Source organism: Theropithecus gelada, chromosome 3 (assembly GCF_003255815.1).
Source record: "Theropithecus gelada isolate Dixy chromosome 3, Tgel_1.0, whole genome shotgun sequence".
NCBI classification, from domain to species: domain Eukaryota; kingdom Metazoa; phylum Chordata; class Mammalia; order Primates; family Cercopithecidae; genus Theropithecus; species Theropithecus gelada.
In genome coordinates this window covers 12,070,613-12,092,296 of record NC_037670.1, presented here as the reverse complement: position 1 = coordinate 12,092,296, position 21,684 = coordinate 12,070,613, and the positions used below count along the sequence as shown (strand labels likewise).

Sequence of the window (21,684 nt, the reverse complement as noted above, 5' to 3'; positions counted from 1 at the left end):
AAAAAAAAAAAAAAAAAAAAAAAAAAAAAAAAAAAAAAAAAAAAAAAAGAATAAGAATAAGAATAAGAATAAGAATAAGAATTCACCTCTTCCATGTTTCCGTTTATACAAGTGGCACCACTAACCCTCCAGGATTTTTCTCCTTTCCTGTCTACTTAGATGATGATCAACTTCAGATCACCAGCTCCTTTGAGGGATCTCTCTAATTTGTCCCTCCCATTTCATCCTGGAGCCAGGATTCCCAAAACTCTCAGACAATCTTTCAGCTTTCCAGTTGTCCTTTCAAATTCTCCCACATATGACTATAAGATTAATTTTTTTTTTATTCTGAGACAAGGTCCTGCTCTGTCACCCAGGCTGGAGTGCAGTGGAAAAATCATGACTCACTGCAGCCTCTACCTCCTGGGCTCAAGCGATCCTCCCACCTCAGACTCCTAAGTAGCTGGGACCACAGGCACGTGCCACCATGCCTGGTTAATTTTGTTTATTTTTTTCTAGAAACAGGGTCTGTGTTGCCCAGGCTGGTCTCAAATCCCGAGCTCAAGCAATCCTGCCACCTTAGCGTCCCAAAGTGCTGGGCTTACGAGCATGAGCCACTATGTGCCTGGCCAAGATTAACTTTCTTAACACTGTTTTCACCAAGTTATTCACTAGTTCACACAGCCATAATGACTCTCAACTGCCAACTGCATCAAATCTCAATTCAGCTCCATGCACAAGCTGTATCGGATCCACTAACTCATAGATCCTCCACATTCATCATTCGCTAACAAAGAAGAAATCCCAGTCGGGTGTGGTGGCTCATGCCTGTAATCTGAGCACTTTGGGAGGCTGAAGCAGGTGGATCACTTGAGGTCAGGAGTTCGAGACCAGCCTGGCCAATATGGTGAAACCCTGTATCTACTAAAAATACGATAAAATTAGCCAGGTGTGGTGATGCACGCCTATTGTCCCAGCTACTCAGGAGGCTGAGGCAGGAGAATCACTTGAACCTGGGAGGCAGAGGTTGCAGTGAGCCAAGATCGCACCACTGCACTCCAGCCTGGGAGACAGGGCAAGACTTTAGTTTCAACCACTTGAATTCTATGACTCCCTACAAGCAAAACCCATATTTCTTTTTCATTTGTAACTTATTTAATTTTTTGAGACAGGTTCTTTCTCTGTCATCCAGGTTGGAGTGCAGTGGTGAGATATCGGCTCACTGCAACCTCCACCTGCCAGACTTAAGCGATCCTCCCACCTCCACCTCCTGGGACCACAGATGTGTGCCACCATGCCCAAGTAATTTTTGTATCTTTTGTAGAGACAGGGTTTTGCCAGGTTGCCCAAGCTGGTCTTGAACTCTTGGGCTCCTGCAGTCCTCCCACCTCAGCCTCCTGAAGTGCTAGGATTACAGGCGTGAGCCACTGTGCCTGGCTGCAAAACCCACATTTCTAACAATTCTCTCACGAAGCCTATCTTTCCTGCAGTTACGCATATCACATTGAGGCAAGGAATTTTAAAGAGTGTTGGCTTTCCAAGAAGTGTAGGAGTTGATATCTCTAGAGCTTCCAAACTTCTGCAAGCTGCTGCCTGGCCCTCTGCTTTATTTCTTTTTCTTTCTTTCTTTCTTTTTGAGATGGAGTTTTCTGCTCTTGTTGCCCAGGCTGGAGTGCAGTGGAGCAATCTCGGCTCATCGCAACCTCCACCTCCCAGGTTCAAGCAATTCTCCTGCCTCAGCCTCCTGAGTAGCTGGGATTACTGGCAGGTACCACCATGCCCGGCTAATTTTGTATTTTTAGTAGAGACGGGTTTTCTCCATGTTGAGGCTGGTCTCGAATTCCTGACCTCAGGTGATCCGCCCGCCTCAGCTTCCCAAAGTGCTGGGATTACAGGTGTGAGTCACTGTCCCCAGATTTTTTTTTTTTTTTTTTTTTTTTTTTGAGGCATAGTCTTGCTCTGTAGCCCAGGCTGGAGTGCAGTGGTGCGCTCTCTGCTCACTGCAGCCTCTGCCTCCTGGGTTCCCGCGATTCTCCTGCCTCAGCCTCCTGGGTAGCTGGGATTACAGGTGCCCACCACCATGCCTGGTTAATTTTTGTATTTAGTAGAGACGGGGTTTCACCATGTTGGCCAGGCTAGTCTCCAACTCCTGACCTCAGGTGATCCGCCCACCTCAGCCTCCCAAAGTGCTGGGATTACAGGCAGGAGCCACCAAGCCTGGCAGCTAAGGTGGAGAGAGAGGAGAAAAGGAAACAAAAGCAAAAGGAAGAAGAAAAAGTAAAAGAAGAAAGAAGCTGGGGCCGGGCACGGTGGCTCACACCTGTAATCCCAGAACTTTTGGGAGGCCAAGGCAGGCAGATCACTTGAGGTCAGGAGTTTGAGACCAGCGTGGCCAACATGATGAAACCCCCATCTCTACTAAAAATATAAAACTTAGCGGGGTGTGGTAGCAGGTATCTGTAGTCCCAGCTACTTGGGAGGCTGAGGAAGGAGAATTGTTTGATCCGGGGAGGTAGAGGCTGCAGTGAGCCGAGACTGTGCCACTGCACTCCAGCCTTGGCAACAAGAACGAGACTCTGTCTCAACAACACTAAAAACAAAAAAAAAAAAAAAAAAAAGAGGCTGGGAAGAGGAAATGATAGGTACCATTATGAAGTGTTTATAGATACTTTCTATAATTACCTCTAATCCTCAGAACCAGAACCACCTTGCAAGATAGGTACTGTTGTCCTCTTTTTTTTTTTTTTTTTTTTTTTTTAGAAAGAAAACTGAGTCAGGGGGCGGGGTCAGAAGAATCACTTGAACCCAGGAGGTGGAGGTTGCAGTGAGCCAAGATTGCGCCACTGCACTCCAGCCTGGGCAACAGAGCGAGACTCCATCTCAAAAAAATAAATACATAAAATAAATAAATAAATAAAGTGGAGACAGGAAGTGAGGCCTTACCAACAACTGCATCACATGCTACTAAAAAATAACAGCACATTAGTTGCCAACAATGATCTATCATTAACTTTTCTGCATGACAAAATTTAAGATTTTCCCTTATCCTTCTATCCAGACCTCTTTGCTTTATCACTTGTGCTAGGGAAGCAGGGGCCTCAGAGAGCCAGTCTAAAACCATTTTAAGTTCAGCTCCATCTTGAAACTAACAAGGCACATTCCTTGTCAGTCACAACCCATACCTGTTTACAGTTGGGTAAACAGTTTAAAGATACCTGCAAGGACAGACTCCTCCAACTACAGAAAATCCAGATGTCCCAATACCCATAACAATATATGCTTTTAAGATAATTATAGTTCTGGCTGGGGGTGGAGGCTAAGGCAGGAGGATTGCTTGAGGCCAGGAGTTCGAGACCAGCCTGGCCAACATAGCAAAACCCCCTCTCTACTAAAAATACAAAAATTAGCTGGACGTGGTAGCACATGCCTATAATCCCAGTAGTGAGACCCCATCTCTACAACAAAATATTTTTGTAATTAACTGGATGCACTGGTTCATGCCTGCAGTCACAGCTACTTGGGAGGCTGAAATGGAAGGATGTAACTGTAATCCAGCTACTAGGGAGGCTGAGACACAAGAATGGCTTGAACCCAGGAGGTGGAGGTTGCAGCGAGCTGAGATCACACCACTGCACTCCAGCCTGGGCGACAGATCAAGACTCTGTCTCAAAAAAAAAAAAAAGGAAGAAAGATAATTATAGTTTTGCTTTGATGTACTTACCTACTAGAATGTCAAGGATAGTTAAATCAACAGAATAATAAATTTTGTCATGCCATTGGCCCATCTGCACATTGACTCAGCTTAGTTTAGTCTCTGTACAAAAACAAGACCCCTATATAAGAAAAACTTGGCGGGGCGCGGTGGCTCACGCCTATAATCCCAGTACTTTGGGAGGCCGAGGTGGGCAGATCACGAGGTCAGGAGACTGAGACCATCCTGGCTAACAGGGTGAAACCCCGTCTCTACTAAAAATACAAAAATATTAGCCAGGTGTGGTGGCGGGCACCTGTAGTCCCAGCTACTCGGGAGGCTGAGGCAGGAGAATGGCTAAACCCGGGAGGCGGAGCTTGCAGTGAGCTGAGATCGCGCCACTGCACTCCAGCCTGGGCGACAAAGCAAGACTCTGTTTCAAAAAAAAAAGAAAAACTTAAAGGTCAGGGGCGGTGGCTCATGCCCGTAATTCCAACACTTTGGGAAGCCGAGGAGGTTGGATAGCCTGAGCCCAGGAGTTCCAGACCAGCTTGGGTAGCATGACAAAACCCTGTCTCTACAAAACATACAAAAATTAGCTGGGTGTTGGGGGGGCATGCCTGTAGTCCCAGCTACTTGGGAGACTGAGGTGGGAGGATCGCTGGAGCCCAGGAGGTGGAAGCTGTAGTGAACTATAATCATGCTACTACACTCCAGACTGGGCAACAGAGTAAGACTCTGTCTCAAAAAAAGAAAAAAAAAAAAAGAAAGAAAAGGAAAAATTAAGACAGTGTGTTCCTCTGTTTGCTTTCTGAGGACGCCCTACTCCGTAAGGGGACAGCTTTCAATAAACTCTCTCTTCTCATAGCACTCTGCGGCTTGCTTTGAATTTCTTCTGCATGAGATACAAGAATCCTCTCTTGGGGTCTGGATCAGGACCCCTTTTTCCAGTAACACGTAGACACACACACACATTCAGTTTAAAAGCCCATATTACAATGTACATCCACCTCATCTTCACACTGAGATTTGGGTTACATCTGTCCCTTTTTGAGTTTTGACCCAAGTTAACCTTTTAAGATGCTCTTTATTTCTTCCCCTTTTGCCTCAATTCACTTTCCTCCTCCTTCTCCTTACATGCCTTTTATAGCAGCCTCTCCTTTTCTCTTTTATTCATTTTCTACACATTTCTCTTACTTTAAGATCAGAAGTCAGGCGCGGTGGCTCATGCCTGTAATCCCAGCACTTTGAGAAACCAAGGCGGGAGGGTCTCTTGAACCCAGGAGTTCGAGACCAGCTTGGGCAACATAGTAAGACCCCTGTCTCTACAAAAAAAAAATTAAAAATTAGCTGGGCATGATGGTGTGCGTCTGTAGTCCCAGCTACTCAGGAGGCTGAGGCGGGAGGCTCGCTTGAGGCCAGGAGTTCAAGGCCGCAGAGAATCACGATCTCACCACTGCATTCCAGCCTGGGTGACGCGACCAGACCCTGTCTCTAAAAAGAAAAAAAATAGAGGGGTGTATCTATCACGCTCTCAATAGATATTTAGCTTGAGTTCTATACTTTTTTCATGACCGTTTGTCTCCTGTTTTTCAGGTCATTCCTCCTCCCCTACACTTAATTCCCACCCTGCTCCCTCTTCACAGCTCACGCCCCTTCCAGGGGTCCTGCCTGCTGCCTCGAACTCCAATGATCGTCCCATTCACCTCTCACCCCTTTTCCCGCCTTTTTGCCCCACAAGGCTTCAAAGCGCGAGGACCTCATTGTCCTCCTCCCCCATCCTCCAACCAGCCCACAGGACAGCCGCGTTACCATGACGACCGGGCTCCTAGAAGCTGCAGTCAAGGACCTGGTTGCCATGGTTTCCGCTTCTCCTCCTCCAGCCCCGCCCGCGCTCCCTGCGGCGTCGGCGCCTGCGCAGTGTGTGGCGTGTCGGGAGTCAGAACCTGGGCGGGACGGGGCGGGGCTTCGGCCGAGAGGGAGGGAAGCCGGAGAAAGGATAAGAAAGGGAGTGGGACTGGCGCCTACGGTGGCCGAAGTGGGACGCGCCGAGCCGGAGGCTGCAGGATGGTAGGCTGTGCGAAGAGGGAGGGGAGGGGGAAGCGAGGGGCGTGGGCTGCACCTGCGGGGGTCCTCCGGGGCCGCCCTCGGGGTGAGCCGCTCTGTCTTCCCTCTGGTCCTCAGAGGCCTCCCTTGCCTCAGCTGGTGGGCGAGCCGGGCTCGGGAGGAAGGGGGGGGGGGGGCATGGGGGAGGGGGGCGGGGAGGGGGTGCATTTGCAGGGCGAGCGTGGGCTGACGAAGGGGCGGCGGGGCAGTCCCGAGCCGGGAGGGGCGCTCGGGTCTTGGCTCCCGGGGGTCCCTCGATCCCCGCCGCAGGGAAGCAGCCTAAAGCAGAGGGTTGTGGGGGTCTCTTTGCGGAGGGAGGGAGTGGGGGTCACCTAGAACCCCTTCCCGGGCGGCACGGGCGGGAGCGGGGACCCCGGTGGGGAAAGGGGTGTGGGAGGGGAGTTTCCGGGTCGGGAAAGAGAGCGCCCTATTGGGTTCGTGGCGGTGCTTGCCTAGAGGCTGGGCCCAGGTAAGGAAGAGAGGTTGACTCGTGGTTTTGCTCCGAGGGACCCAGGCTTTGGGATCCCGGGCTCCAGGGCTCTCTGCCCCCAATCCCACTCTCTTTCCGGAACCCAGGCCTTCCGTCTTCCTGCTCGCTCCCCACCCCCCTATCTGAGCGCCGCACGAGGCTCCCTGGCGCCCCTCTTTTCCCCTCCACCAAAAAAATCAGTTCTCCTGAATTCTGATTTTTCACCTACTAAGCTATACAGTGCCACACACCCAGGGATTCCAACCCTGGGCATGTCCATGAATAGGAGAGCTGCTGGGGGAAGGAGAAGACTCAAGGATGTGGCCCAGACCCCCTGAAACTGGGAAGCTGGGGTGCACTGGGCAGTGAGGGTTCTGTGTTCCATCCCACTTGACCCAGCTTGCTGTCTGTTCTGCAGACATTCTTTAGGGGAACCCCCTGGGTGGCGGGGCCCTGAGGGAGATTGGTCACCTGGTGTCTGGGGAGGAGTGGGCGCTTAGCAGGAGGCACCCTAAAAGGGAGAAAAGTTAAAGAGAAATGTCAAAGACATCTGGGTGCCCGCAGAGGGGAAGGTGGGATTTGGGCATCTCCATACCCTGTGTGGTGTTGGAAATACATACTGCAGAGGAGGATACCCCTGGCACTGGAGGGTGGTGTGTTTGGGATATCATTAAGATCTTATGGTTATGATGGGGTGGAAAATTGAGGTAGCTTCTCCAGGGACAAAATACCAGATTTCAGCACGGTGGTGGATAGAGAGAGGGTGGAAGAGAACAGGCATTTCTTTGGCATTGGTTACTGGTTTCTTGTCGCTCTGCTAGGCATTTTACTTACCTTTAGAAAGCAGAACCAGTAAGCAAGAGGTCAGGGAATCATGGTAATAATAATAGTAACTAACAACCGGGTGCAGTGGCTCACACCTGTAATGCCAGCACTTTGGGAGGCCGAGGTGGACGGATCACCTGAGGTCGGGAGTTCGAGACCAGGGCCTGGCCAACGTGGTGAAACCCCGTCTCTACTAAAAATACAAAAATTAGCTGGGTGTGGTGGCACATGACTGTAATCCCAGCTACTCAGGAGGCTGAGGCAGGAGAATCACTGGAACTCAGAAGGAGGAGATTGCACTGAGCAGTGATCGCACCACTGCACTCCAGCCTGGGTGACAGAGAGAGACAACAGAGAGAGACTTTGTCTCAAAAATAATAATAATAGCTAACATGTTATACTGCCTGCCTGTGTTAGGGACTTGCATATATTAACTCATTTAGTCTCAACAACTGTGCAAGGCAGGTACGATGTCCATTTTACAGATAAGGAAACTGAGGCCCAGAGACTTACAGTAGTAATTGGCCCAAGGCCCTGCATAACTAGTAGAGCCAGGATTTGAACCCAAATGATGGACTCAGAAGCTCTGACTTCCCCCTGCTGGTGGAAATACCCAGCATTGAGAGCAAGGGGCTGGATGTTGGAAGAAAGTAGAGAAGAATTAGCCGGGATGAGTTTGGGGAATATGTGTTTACCCTTGGTTCTGCCCTCCCATCCCCCGCAGATGCGATTCATGCTGCTATTCAGCCGGCAGGGAAAACTGCGGCTGCAAAAATGGTACCTGGCCACTTCGGACAAGGAACGGAAGAAGATGGTGCGGGAGCTTATGCAGGTTGTCCTGGCTCGCAAGCCCAAGATGTGCAGCTTCCTGGAGTGGAGGGACCTCAAAGTTGTCTATAAGAGGTGACTCCCCACCTACTTTCAGACCTGCCTAGATTCGAGTTGGGCAGTGGGTTAAAATGGCTGAGAAATGGTCATCCTTTAGGTCAGGTAGACCTGGGAGCTGAGGACCTCTGGAGGACAGTGATGAATGTCAGCTTCCTTTTTTTTCCCCCCCAAACTCTTAAATAAGTTCTTGTTTACCACTTGGTTTTGCTCACACGCAACACCTGCCTCACTCACGTGTCCCTTTGGGCCCTATCTTGCCCCACCGCACATGTCCCTTGCAGTCGGTCCTGCCCTACTTTTCCTAACACGCACGCGCACACACCCTTTCCAGTTCCTTCTCTTCGGAGCAGGTAAATTACTTGGCTCAGGTTTTTGCTGAGTCAGACTTAGGAGGTCAGAGGGCAGGAAGGAAAAAGCGTGCATTCTTTGCATGTTTTAAAGACAGCACAAAGAGGCAAGTGAGTTACTCTTTACATGCCCTGGGGCCACCCCACCTGTGGCCAGCCAGGGCACAGACCACCCCCAGGCTGGTGGGAGGTTTGAGCCCAGAATGCCTGGGTCCTGAAGCAAGCTTATAGCATGTCTCATGCATTCCTCTCCACAGATATGCCAGCCTCTACTTCTGCTGCGCCATCGAGGGCCAAGACAATGAGCTCATCACACTGGAGCTGATCCACCGATACGTGGAGCTCTTAGACAAATACTTTGGCAGTGTAAGTCTCCTCTGCCCACCAGTTTCCATTCCCAGCAATCCCCTTTGGTAATCTACCAAACTTTGAGGCACCTCCAGTCTCTGCTCTGGAAGTCTCAGGGGAGAGGTGAAGTTGGAGCAGTAAGAACAGTAATTAATTTCCCTTTTTAAGCTTTAAGCCTATTAACCATGTCCCATAATCGTCCCTGAGTGGGGAGAGTGGGGGCAGGATCAGGCAGTTAATCTCCACTTAGAGCTTAGCTCGGACTTTTCACACAGAGACCAAGTTCAGATTTTTTGTTTAGTTTAAATTTTTATTTTTTTAGAAACAGAGCCTCACCCCGTCACCTGGAGGAATGCCTCCTATGGCTGGAGTGCAGTGGCACAATCATAGCTCACTGCAGCCTTAACCTCTGGGCTCAAGCCATCCTCCTGCCTCAGTACCCTGAGGAGCTGGGACTGCAAGTGCACACCACTACGCCCAGCTAATTTTTGTATTTTTTTTTTTTTAGAGATGGGGTCTCGCTATGTTGCCCAGGCTAGTCTCTGGGGCTCAAGTGATCCTCCCACCTCAGCCTCCCGAAGTCTGGGATTACAGGCGTGAGCCACTGTACCTGGCCCCATATTCAGATTTTTATCACTGGTTCCTGATCTTGGATTTGCATTGGAGTTTTCTGGAGAATTTTTTTGAATAACAATGTCCAGGTTCTACTATCAGAGATTCTGAATTAACTTATCTGAGGGATAGCTCAGATCTTAGATGGGGTGTCGTAATAACTCCATAATTTGTGTCCCACTTAACATTTATAAAATGCTTTTGGGTCCTCTTGTTTGCTCCTTATCCCATCCTAGCAGTAGGTGTTGGTATCTCCATTTTTGAGGCCAGAAAACTGAGACTTAGAGATGTTTAAGGACATGTTTAGCTAGATGGTTAGTGGCAGAGCCCTGCTTGGAACTCAAGTCTTCCACCCCATGGTCCAGAATTCTCTCCTTCCCTGCCCCATGGTGTCTAGGAAGCGGGGCTACCGCAACCTTTGGTGGGAACAACGTCACAGATTTTGTGGGGAAGGCAAGGGGAACCACAGGCAAGGGTAGATGAAGCAACTAATGTTTCATGATCAGGAGGAAAGAGGCAAGAGGAAGAGGGAAAAAACTGATCCAAGGCAAGGTGCGGTGGCTCATGCCTGTGATCCCAGCACTTTGGGAAGCCAAGGCAGGTGGGTCACTTGAGGCCAGAAGTTCGAGACCAGCCTGGCCAACATGGCAAGACCTTGTCTTTACAAAATATTTTAAAAATTAGCTGGGCATGATAGCGTGCACCTGTCGTCCCAGCTACTCAGGAAGCTGAGGCAGGAGGATCACTTGAGCCCAGGAGTTCAAGGCTGCAGTGAGCTATGATCATGCCACTGCACTCCAGCCTGGAAAACAGAACAAGAGACCCTGTCTCTAACAAAATAACGAAACAAAACAAAAAAAGTGAAAAAGCTGAACCAACTACTAAGGCTTGGGGGTTGAGGGCAGAACCCAAGGTGGGAGGCATTGTCTAGAAAAGGAAGTGGCTCCAGTTGACCCTCCATGCTCAACTCAGCCTCTCCCCGCCCTCCCAGGTGTGTGAGCTGGACATCATCTTCAACTTTGAGAAGGCCTACTTCATCCTGGATGAGTTTTTGATGGGGGGTGATGTCCAGGACACCTCCAAGAAGAGTGTACTGAAAGCCATCGAGCAGGCTGACCTACTGCAGGAGGTATGGGCCAGGGACAGTGAGGAGGAGGAGGAAGCTCACAGTGGTGGACAGGGCCTTCCCTCCCCTGGACGCCCTGCCTGTCCTGCCCATCGTCACCAAGGGCCCCCCTTCCTGTGGTATCTGACCCCCACTACGCCCGGCTCTCCAGCTTACCCTCAAGCCCTGACCCCATGGGGTGGGAGGTAGGGTGGCAGATAGCCCACCTGTGCACCCCTCATTCCAAGCTCTGTCCTTCCCCCAAGCTCCCAGATGTCTCATGGCCACCCAGTCTCCTTTGTCCAATTCTCTGAGCAAGGCTTAACGCCAAGGGGTTAAGGGTTTGCTTTGGAGTTAAGGGTTGCTTGGAGAATTGGAGAAGGGGCACCTGGTAGGTCATTCTTTTCTTCCCTGGTTTCTTCCCCCACCCCTCTTTTTTTTTTTCAACACACACATACTCCAAAGCCTCTGCATCTCAGGAGGAAAAGGCTATGGGGATTTGGGGGCTGGGGCAGAGGGCACCTGGATGTTGGTTCTCCCTGCTCCCCAGCGCCCCCGCTCTCACCCCATTACTGCCTGCCCCCTCTCTGCTGTGCCATCACCGAGCCCTGGTGCAGGGAGATGAGTCACCGGAATCTGCAGTGATGAGCGAGCCCGGCCTGAGCTGGCTCTGAGGAGGGGGAGAGATGGGGGGTGAGGGGGGGCTCATCTCTGCAGTGGGAGAGAGGGCAGAGCTGAACTTGCCACCTCACTGGTTGAGCTTCACCTTCCCACACACTCGCATATACGCACCCTGGCACACACACACATGGCCTGGCACACACACCCACCGTGTCACCAGTGTTGCGCTCAGACCCTAATGACGCATCTCCCTGCTGCCTCGTTCACCTTCCCTCGGGGACCTGGCACTCACCTCCCACTGCCTCACCCGACTCTGAAAAACAGGACCCAGCCATCTGTACCCCCCAGGGCCCCAGAAAGATCCCCCACCTCCTTGTCCCGGCTTCACTCCCTTTACTCCCAGGTGTCAAGGCGGGGCCCCTGCTCACCAAGCTCCCAGCTTTGGGCTCTCTGGGTGGTGACGGACTCAACCTGGACCCCACCTGCCACCGTTGGCTGGCTCTGGGGCTGGCCCTGGGAGGCTGGTGGGCACCCCCTGAAGGGCTCGCTGGTCCAGCCTTGGGCTCACATTGGCTTCTCTCCCCCTCCCCCGTGTCTGTGCCTCCCCCGTCTGACTCTTCCTCGTGACTGCTGTCTTGCCCACCCTGTCGGCCTCTCCTGGTGTCTGTGCGTCACCCTCTGTCTGTCTCTGCCTTAGGAGGATGAGTCGCCGCGGAGTGTGCTGGAGGAGATGGGTCTGGCATAGCCCCCGCTGGGCTGGGGCATGGCGATGGGGTCCTGGCAGCATGGCGGGAACGGCTGCTTCTCCTCTGCCCAGGCCCCTATTCTTGGTGGGACTCGGCTGCCCCTCCTCTGCTGCCTCACCTTCTTTCAGAGTGAGCTGTGGGCTCAGGCCCTTCAAACATTCCCTCCCTCCACCCCCTACCTCCACTTTCCCCTTTACCCACCAAAGGTTTTAGGAGCTAGGAGGCAGGAAAATGTGACCCAGATGGGGGTGCTATTTGGCTTTTATTCCCTGCCTTTGCAGAACTGATGTCCTTCCCTCCCTAATAACTGTAAATATATAAATATGTCAGGTTAAAGGGAAAAGGTTTTCAGGGCACTTCTCTTCCTCTCTGCCCCGTAACCTACCTCCACCCTCCCCCTAGCCAGCCAGGGCGGCTTCTCTGCCTGGGAGGGGAGCCAGACCCCTCTCTTTCTCCTTGGCTGCAGTGGGGCTTCTATCCAGTGCCAGGGAGGAACAACATAGTTAATTTTTTTCTAACCTTGCCACTTTGAGGGAAGGAAGGGTTGGGGGAAGGGTGAGCTTTATGGGACCCTGGTCCTGGCCTTGTCCCTCTTTCACTCCAGTTCTGGGTGAGGCAGGAGCTGGGAGGGGTGGGGAGGGGGAAGTGTCTGCCTTTATTTCCTTTCTTCTGAAATAAAAGGAAAAGCATTTCTGGACTTTGCTGGCCTCGGGCTCCATGAAGGAAGGCAGGGCTGCTGGCATCATCGGGAGGCCAAGGGGATCCTGCCAGCCTTGGGAAGAAAGGGAGAGCACGCAGTTAAATGAGAATTTCAGATACACAAATCATTTTGGGGATACATGTGTCCCAGCAATGTTTGGGACACATTGAACTCTAAAACTTCATCTGTTGTCTATCTGGAATTTCAAATTTCCATTTCCTGTATTTTATCTGGCCACCCTACCTTAAACGGATTTTAATGCCCAATGAGTCTCCAAACAGGCTGCCCCCAACTCCCTGAGCTGCCTTTACGAAAGGAGGAACAACTCTTCAGGATGCGGGTCTGTTATGGGCGATTTCATTTGCCCAGTTTAGTTTTATTTGAATCAGTTCACAAGTACCTGTGATTAGAAAAGGCTTAAGATGGGAGGCCAAGGTGGGCAGGTCGCTTGAACCCAGGAATTCCAGACCAGCTGAGCAACATGGCAAAACCCCATCCCTACAAAAAAAATACAAAAATTAGCTGGGCATGATGGTGCACACCTGTAGTCTCAGCTACTCAGGAGGCTGAGGTAGGAGGATCACCTGAGCCCAGGAAGTCGAGGTTGCAGTGAGCTGTGATTGCACCACTGCACTCCAGCCTGGGCAACAGAGTGAGACCCTGTCTCAAAAAAAAAAAAAAAAAAAGCTAAGAAGTGGCTTTAGCCAGGGTGTCCCTGTGGCTGCCACCCCCTCCTCCCCGCATTTCTTGCAAAGTACCTAGGACCAGGAATTTAGGGAGCAGTAGAGGGAGGTGGGTGGGTGAAAACAGGAAGCTCTGGCATTACCCGTGTGGCCCCAGGATCTTGGGAAGAAGGAGCCGAGTGGTGCCCAGAGCTGTGGCACCTTCTGCGGGTCGTCTCTTTCTTTTGAATCAGAGGTGGCTGGACTCATCGCAGACAATTGGCTCTTTTATTGCATTCCGCTGGGCCTCTCTCTGTCAAGCCCTGGGGAAAGATGACTTTCCCACCATCCCCCAAGCTGGAAGTGGAATTTCGGGTTTTTTAATGGGTGCAAGCCATATCCTCCTCTAAAAACAGTTTCAGACTTTCCCCACTTACCCCTCACCTTAGTTTGGGGGCAGGAAGCAGGAGGACATGGGGACTGTGGCTGGCGCTTCCCTCACCGCCCCTTGGGAAGGACCACACAGGCCCAAGGGGACGGGTGAATAACCGAGAACAAAGTCCTAATAAAATAGTCACTTTTATTTCTTAGCAAAACTATTTCCTCCGTGAGGGGTATTTACAACAGAGAAAGGAAAGAAGGGGTCAATTCACAGCGATTTGGAGAGGTTGGAGGGGCTCGTGGGAGGCCCGAAGGGCTGGAGACAGACACTTCACACAATTAACTGGAACTGCTTTTTCCGGTTTCGGACGGGGACGTCCCCAGAGGGACTTGATGGGGCTGGGGCCCCGCGTGGGGAGGGAACTCGCACAAACCACCCGCCGTCCTGGGCTGGCCCCGGGTCACCCGCGGGTGAGCTCTGGGAGTTCGGGCTCTGGACCCGGGAAGGGGGTCTGGCAGGTCCCGGCGCAGCCCGGGGACGGGGGCGGGGCCGAGGGGCGGGGCCGGGTCGCATGCAAACACCGAGGGGGAGCGGGCGACACGGAGGGGGGCGGCGGCGCGCGCGGCGGGGGGGCGCGCGGGGGGGGGGCCGGGGGGGCGGTCACGGGCGCCGGAGCAGCACGTGCTCGATGTAATTCTCCAGCTCTTCCTGCTCCTGCAGCCGGCGCTCCTCAGCCTCCGCCTCCTCCTGTGCGCGCCGCGCCTGGGCCTCCCGGCCGGGATAGTGGCGCGAAGGCGGCAAGGCGTGGTGGTAGTGGCGGCGGCGCAAGGCCGAGGGCGGCTGCAGTGTCCGCGGCCGGATGTAGTTGGGGAAAGGGTGGTACGGCCCTGGCGGGTACACCTCGTCCTCCTCCCGATCCCAGGGCGGGAGCACCTCGTTCCAGTCCGGTAGCTCGTCTCTAGCGGGGGCGGGGGCCGGGGGCGGGGGCTGCGGGGAGCGGACGTGGGTGGGGGCGGGGGCGGCACGGGGGGGGCGGCACGGGTTCAGGAGGGGCGTTCTTCTTCCGCTTCCGCTTCTCCTCCACCTCCTCGATGATGCTGACCACGTCGTCCGCTGGCAGGTGGAGTTTGGTGGACAGCTCAATGAGGCTGTCGATCGTCTGCGGGTCCATCTCCTCGTCGTCGTCCTCCTCCCCGCCCTCCTCTGCCCCCTCGGCCTCCTTCCGCCGGTGGCCCGGCGTCTCCTCCTGGGAGCGCTTGTCCTCGGCGCCGGCTTCCCCGTCCTCCTCCTCCGCGAACAGGAGCGCGTTCTGCCGCGCCCTCTCCGCCTCCTCCGCCTCTGCCTCCGCCTCCGCCGCCTCCTCATCCTCTTCCCCCACCCTCTCCTCCCCGCCGCGTCTCTCCTGCTCCGCCTCCTCCTCCTCCCTTGCGCTCTCTCGCTCCTCTGCCGCCTCCTGCAGCCCCCGACCCCCGAGGCCGCGCTGCCGGGCCCCGCCCTGCAGCAAATACTGGAGCAGCAGGTCCGAGGCGAGGTCGGCCAGCCGCTCTTCCTGCGCCGCGGCCTGCCGCGTGGCCTCCGCCTGCCGCCGCCCGGCCTCCACCTGCGCCAGCCCTTGCTGGAGAAGGCGCTCGCCCGCCTCCGAGCCGCCAAGGAGTGCGCTCTCCGGCCGGCGCGCCTTGGGGAACGGGGCGGCCAGGCCTTGGTACGCCTTGGACAAGGGTGCCAGTGCCTCGCCTAGGTGTGTTTTGGGGGAGGACACTCCTTCCCCGAACTTGTGGGTTTCGGGAAGGGGCCCGCTTTCGGGCATACGCGCCTGGAATTGCGAGGGGGCCGGGGGCGGCAGGGGCGCGCGTTCCGGGACACGCGCCTGGAACTCTCCCCAGGAAGCGCGCCACACGCGCTCTGGCCCCGGGCTCTCCAGATTCACTCGGGTCAGCGTGTGCGTGCGGGTTTCCGTCTCTGCTGCCGCCGTCTCCTGCTGGCGCTTGGCGCTACTTGGACTGAAATCTCGCAGTTCCTGGAGCAGGGACGCTAGCGCCTCGAGCTCCTCGGAGGGATCACTCGCCTCGGGCCCATTCTCCGGAGTCTGAGGGCGAGGCGGAGCCGCGGGCTCCGGGCTCTCCGGCGCCGGGAGGCTGTGGGTCTGGCTGCGCACGGTCTCGGTCAGCAGAGCTTCAGCGGCTTCTTCCGCCGGCCCCTGCTGGGAGCCGCTTGGTGCGGGGGGCGAGGCGGGGCGGTCGAGTGCCTGCAGCAGCACCGCGGCCAGCGCCCGGGGATCCACGCCCTGGAAAAGCTCTCCCTCGTCCTGCGCCTCGGAATTCCGAGCGGCTCGGACCTCTGGGGCGCTGCCATCCTTTGGCCCGGGCACTGCGTCCCCGGCTACCGGCTCTTTATGCTCAGAGCTGAGGGGAGGAGGCTGCGCCTCAGGGCGACCCGGGGGTGCTGCCCCTAACCCCTTGATCAGCAGAAGGCAGAAGAGGGCCGAAGCCGACAATCTGAGGGCTTTCATGACCAAGGGGCTGCCGGAGACTGAAAAATAGAAGGGACCAAAAAAAGAGGATTTCTGTAAGAATTCCCCTCTCTAGGTCTACGTTCCCTTCCCCCACCTTTCAGCAGGAAACCCGGGGCTTCCCTGATCCCCCAAACCTTACCCAGAAGAGGAACGTTTAGGAGCAAAGGAGGAAGATGTTGTGCCGATCTCTGGAGCCGTGTAAATGGGAAAATAACCACCGAAGCCCTCGCTTACCCAGGGTCTCCTCGCCCCCTTCCCTGAGCCATCTCACTGCCATCGCCCACGTACTAAGCAGCAGCAATATGGGGGAAAAAAAATCTCTGCTCCCTCCCCGTAGGACTCCCCGGATGGTGCGTGGGCGACTTCAGCAGCGAGAGAAAAAGCTGCGACTCCCCCGTTTACCGGGGACCCTTACCAGGGGGCTCCCTGCTGTGTTTGCAACACCCGCATCGAGAGGAGAGAGAACCCTCCCTCACGCCCACGGCTGCCGAGGGTTTGAGGGACGGACAGCGGAGTATTTACCAGCTGGTGTCACGACGCGAGAGGTGGAGAGGAGGGTCGGGGCGGGGTGGGGACAGGGGAAGATCGGGACGCGTCCGCCTCGGCTCGGAGCGGTGGCCGGGATACGAGCGACGGGCGAGGTCTGGCGTCCCGTGGGCTGGGCTCAGCTGGGTCGGCGCGGCTTCGGGCGGCTCGTTCGCTCCGGCTTCAGCACGCTGGACAGCGCCCGCGCCTCCACAGCCTTATAAAGGGGAGCGCGCGGGGTCACGTGGGCGCGCCCCTCCCCATTGACGTCAATGTTCATTCATGGGGAAGCGGGCGGGCGCCCGGCGGAGGGAGGACGCCCTATGATTGGAGGGTGCCTGCCTCTCCCGGCCTGCGCCTGCGCGCTCGGGCCTTCGGCTGAAGGGGTGTGCGCTAGCGGAGCTCCGGGAAATGAATGAATGAATGAATGAATGAAATGCTGAAGCGGGCAGGGCGGGGGGGCTATGAATGAATGAAGGAGGGACGAAGAGAAAAGGATGAATGAATGAATGGGAGAATGAATGGAAGGGTGGATGCTGAGGCGCTGGAAGGCGGGAGGGTGGGTTGCAGAGCAACTTGGAGCTGCTGGATGGAGCCCGCGTTGCTGAGTGGAATAGAAAAAGGGCAGCCCCAGCGTCTGACTGGACACCAGTGGGAGATCAATACTGGGGAGGGGAAGGATAAAGATTCAAGAGCCGAGGAGGGGGCGGGTTCCCTACCCCAAGACCACGCGCCCAAGGACAGCATGAACCTGAGCGCGGAGGGACAGATCTGCGCGCCTGCAGGCGCTGTCCGCGGATTAGCGGTGCGGGTGGCAGCCCCCTGGCAGGGTCAGATGAGTGGATCTTGCGGTTTTGGTAATCCCATCGGGAAGGGTCCGAGTCGGAAGAGAAGGGGGAAAGAATGAGCATGTGTGTGCCTCTGGGTCGTGTCTGTTTCACGACCCGTGCTGTGTCTGGAGAAAAAGGTGTGTCTGTCCTTCTGTCCCCTGACTGCCGCTTGTGTCAAGGCCCCCTGCTGTGCCTCCTTAGCCCATCTCTTCCCACCCTCCCCCGTCGCTTTCCCTCCTGCCGCTCCCCTCCCCCAAGGACGTTTGGAGGGCGAGACCAGACCAGGTGGGGAGGGGGTTGCGCAGGTGGGGGGGGTGACTCAACTCCAGCTCTCTCCACCGCTTAAAGGGAAGGTTTGAACGCGATGGGAGGGGGGCCTGCAACGTCAGAGATAGCCCCTCTCTGCCGCCAGCCCCTTCGACCGTATCTCCTGCCAGAGAGGTTGGGGCTGGGGGCTTGGACAGCTAGAGGTTCCGGGGGTGGGGGGCGATGACGCACAGATTTGCGCAAAGAGAATCCATCAGCGAGCTGGGTCCGGTGAAGGGAGACCAGCCGTGGGCGGGGGTGGGGGGGGAGGACGGAAATGGGGAGGGGGCAGGGGAGAGGAGAGGGTGGCAAGGGGGGCAGCCACTGCAGGAATGAAGGGGAGGGAGGGAGGAAGCCTGGAGGGGGCTGCGGTGCTGGCAGAGAGCAGGGGGGGGGTGTGGGCAGGGAAGGGGGGAATGACAATGACACACGCCAAACACACACGAACTGCGGACACAGGGGTGCTCGTGGGCACACGCAGGGCACCCGCACCCTGAGACTCTGGAAACCGAGGTCAGGGCTGCCTGTCAGGGGCTTAGAGACTCTTTCAGAAATGGTCCTCGCCCCCCTCCTCACCTCTTCCTGGCACTGACCCTCCTTCTAACCTCCCCCTCCCTACACACACACTCACGTGCTTTCTCTCTATAACCAGCAGTGGCTTCTCGCTTCCATCAGTGGCTCGACTTTCCCAGAAGAAAGCCCATCAGCTCTGCGGGGAAAGAAATGGGGAGGAGTGGAGAGGGAGAAAAGAGAGAAGAGATGGCAGGGGAGGAGGAAGGAATGAAGGGATCTGGAACAGGTAGAAGGAGCAAGCTAAAGGAGAAAAAAAAAACTGAGAACCAAGGTGACAGTGGAAATTCCAAAGAAAGGAGGGAAAAGAGGGGATAGGAGACCCCGAGGCAATGCCTCCCATCCCCACACACAACTAGCCACGGCCTCCCCTCCTTCCTCTCCCTGCCCCCCATCTCCCCTTCATCTTCCCAGCCTGGATACAGAGAGCAGTGGGATGGGGAGGGGGTCACGTTACCTTCCTGAGGAGGATGAATCAGAGAGAGATGGCTCAGACATCTGGAGAGGGGGAGGGGAAGCCATCCAAGAGAGAAGGGAGAGGGGAGGGAGCCAGCCAAGGGGGCTGACTGAGTAGCTGATGGGGATTAGAGACCAAGTTGCAAGAGGAGAGGAGACAGGCACCTAGAGAAACTGTATTTGCCTGTGGGCTTGTGTGTGCACACACACCTGCGTGTACATGTACGTGGCTTGTGCATGTGTGTTTATGTGTGTGTGGAGATGAATGAGATACATGGCTGGGAGTGGGGAGAAAAATAAAGGGAATTGGGGGAAGCAATTGTGCATTTAATCAGATCAAGAGTGGATGGGCATGGTAGTGTTTCCAATTTAACTACGTGATGTTCTATTCCGGTCTGTGTGGCTGTGATTGTGTTTGCTTCCAGGTGTGTGTGCATGTGTGTGTGTGTTGGGGGGTTCTTATCTCTTCTGCATGCCTGTATGCCCGTGCAGTTTGGAGTCTTTGAGCACACCCAGTTCTGGGCATCCGTTGGTGTCCAAAAAGTGTGCCTGGCTTGGTGGCACACAACAATGTATGTGTAAACACACACATGCCCCCACTCCCCATCCCTCCCTTCCTGCACTTAAGTTCAAAAGCCCAGGAGAACTTCTCAGAAATCAGCATCCTCAAGGCTCCAGTCATCCTGTGGTGAGGGACGGGGTGGATGTGAATGCCTGGGGCACCAAAAGCTTGGAGATTCCACAATCTGGGTCTTGACTCTGTCTGCATGGCCTCTGGACTCATTCTGTTTCTGCCACTCTCCATCCCAGTTCCCTACTGGGTCAGCTCATTCACACACTCCCCCCCTCTACTGGGGGTGAGCTGTGCCCTTCATACCCTGCTGCCTCTAGGGGCTTCTGGACTGGGCACAGGTTCTTGGGGTGGGGAAAGGAGGGAGACAGTAGAAAAAGAAAGAGAACTGAAGAGAGTGGGAGAGACAGAGTGCTGGAAAAGGCAGAGCCGATATGGGGACCTGGTTGGGGATGCCTGGTATTGGCTCTGACTTGTTTGTGTGAATCCATCATCTCTCTTTGTATTTGTTTCTGAATCTCCCTCCAAGAGGGTAGCTGGAGAAGATGGGATCCAGCATCGTAGGAATCCAAGCTGAAGATTTGGAAAACCAGGAGAGTGAGGAAGAGCACTGGGTCTTTCCTCTGGGAAGGTCTGGGAGAGAAAGAGAGAGCAGGGGCTTGTGGACCCCGAAGCTCACCGTTCCCCTCTTCTCCTCCCCCTCCCCCTAACCGGTGACTCACCTCTGCAGCCTTTAACTGCGTCAGCCATGGTGGAGGGGCAGGCAGGAAGGGGCCACTTTATGAGAGGGGAAGGGGTCTCCACTTTGAACTTACAGAAGATGCTGAAGGCCCCCTGAAAATTGCCCCATTTAAAATCTTGCCCTATCCCCTCCCCATCCCAGAGCTGGGGAGTCCTGGGGAAGGGACTGAGGGGTGGGCTGGGGGCTAGGGGAGGGTCTGGAATGATGAGTGATGGGAAGGCGATGCCCACCCTGATTTTTAGTGCCTAGGTCCCACTCGCCCTCAGACCCCCACCCACTCCTGAGTGGGGGAGGGGAGACCCAGCAAGCGGGGGAGGGCAACGCCGCAGAGATGAGTCACCAAGAAAGAGAGAGAGAAAGAGACAGAGATGGGGAGAGACACGAGGAGAGAGCCACTGGAGAGACACACACACACACACACTCAAATACACACAGAAACACACACACACCATCAAGGTGGTACCTACCAAGAGAAAGAAAACCACTTCAATCATCCTGAACCAGCCTCTTGCAACTTCCACCTGTCACACACACAACACACTGTCCTACAGAATCACACTGAGATTCGGAGACACACCCACTTACACAAACACAATGTCACACCTAGCCTAGCAGTTACCCAGACCTAGGCTGGAGACGTGTGCAGGGCAATGGAGATGTGCTCTAAGTGTTCTCATTCATTCCTTTTACCAGGTGGAGGGAGGGGCGCCAAAACCCTCAAGGAATGCGACTTCAGAAATCCAAGACACGGTTGCAGGGACTCACAGGCTGCGCTGTGCACACTCGACAATACACACAAGTCGCCTGCCTCCCCGTCCACACGTACATAGTAACATATCAAGCATCGTCCTCATCAAAAAACAAACAACAGAAAAAAACCACTTGAGGTACCTGATTCTGGGGTACACCAGGCACGTTGTCCCGAATCCATCCCACCCAGACACCCCCTGACTCGTGCACACATGTACAGAAACGCAGACACACAAAGACGCCCACGAACACACTCACACGGACGAAAACCACCTTGTGCTGCCTCGCCCGCGTCCGCGCACGTCCTGGCGCCCCCGCGTGTTACTTTGGGGGATCGCAGTCTCCGCAGATCCAGAGCAGGCTCGCGGGGGCGGTGCCCAGGCTCTCTCCACCTCCTCCACCCACCACGGGTTGCCCACCTAGAAAAGGGGAAAGCAAGCCCGGCTGGCCACGGGCGAGTCTGGAACTGGGGGGTTAGAGGCCTGGATCCTGGCTGATGGAAGCTGGTCTTGGATGCCAAGAGGGACTTGGATGCCACAGAATTGGGTAGCTGCCGACTCCCAGGTCCAGGGAAAAGCGAGGCCCAGGGCAAGTCAGGAGGCCGCGCCGCTGCCCACCTCGGTCCTGAGCAGCGGCTTCTTTCCTCCACTTGGCAGGGGTGGGGTAGGGGCGCACAGCCGGCAGCCCTCCCCAGAACCCCTCCCCACCTCCCCCCTCTCCCTGGGGAGTCATTAGCCCCATTGCCACAGGGCTTAGAGATCCTCTCTGATACAGGCTGCTGGGGAAAAGGGAAGATAATGTGTCTCATTCCTCTTCACTGGGAAGTGAAACAGACACAGAGGGTGGCCAAAAGGTCCATTTTATTGTCATACAGTCATGGTCACCTTGACAAGGAGGGTGGCAGCGTGGCCAGGCACAGGAGGCAGCCAAGCAGAGCAGCA

General features: G+C 55.2%; 2 protein-coding genes across 3 annotated transcripts; one reads left to right on the top strand and one right to left on the bottom strand.

Annotated features, from left to right (window-relative positions):
* The first annotated feature begins 5,626 nt into the window (after nt 1-5,626).
* AP1S1 (adaptor related protein complex 1 subunit sigma 1) lies at nt 5,627-12,435 on the top strand. 2 transcript variants are annotated; one of them, XM_025379648.1, is made up of 5 exons: nt 5,627-5,740; nt 7,795-7,973; nt 8,563-8,671; nt 10,257-10,394; nt 11,689-12,435. In XM_025379648.1, the coding sequence occupies exons 1-5, from the start codon at nt 5,738-5,740 to the stop codon at nt 11,734-11,736; spliced, it is 477 nt and encodes a 158-aa protein (XP_025235433.1). In that variant the 5' UTR covers nt 5,627-5,737; the 3' UTR covers nt 11,737-12,435. The 2 variants fall into 2 exon arrangements, with proteins under 2 accessions (XP_025235433.1, XP_025235434.1); XM_025379649.1 differs by lacking the exon at nt 5,627-5,740 and adding an exon at nt 6,177-6,245 and having other exon boundaries at nt 11,689-12,434.
* A 1,224-nt stretch (nt 12,436-13,659) lies between these two features.
* On the bottom strand, nt 13,660-16,730 carry VGF (VGF nerve growth factor inducible). The gene is given in 3 exon segments (XM_025379645.1): nt 13,660-14,513; nt 14,515-16,010; nt 16,516-16,730. Coding segments are annotated over 2 exon segments (1,848 nt in total). The 5' UTR covers nt 15,991-16,010; nt 16,516-16,730; the 3' UTR covers nt 13,660-14,141.
* Between the last annotated feature and the right edge of the window lie 4,954 nt (nt 16,731-21,684).

Excerpts from the sequence above, each read along its gene's own strand:
- AP1S1 (XM_025379648.1), top strand. Across the intron at positions 7,974-8,562 it reads CTCAAAGTTGTCTATAAGAG|ATATGCCAGCCTCTACTTCT; the intron begins GTGACTCCCCAC and ends TCCTCTCCACAG. Across the intron at positions 8,672-10,256 it reads TAGACAAATACTTTGGCAGT|GTGTGTGAGCTGGACATCAT; the intron begins GTAAGTCTCCTC and ends CCGCCCTCCCAG.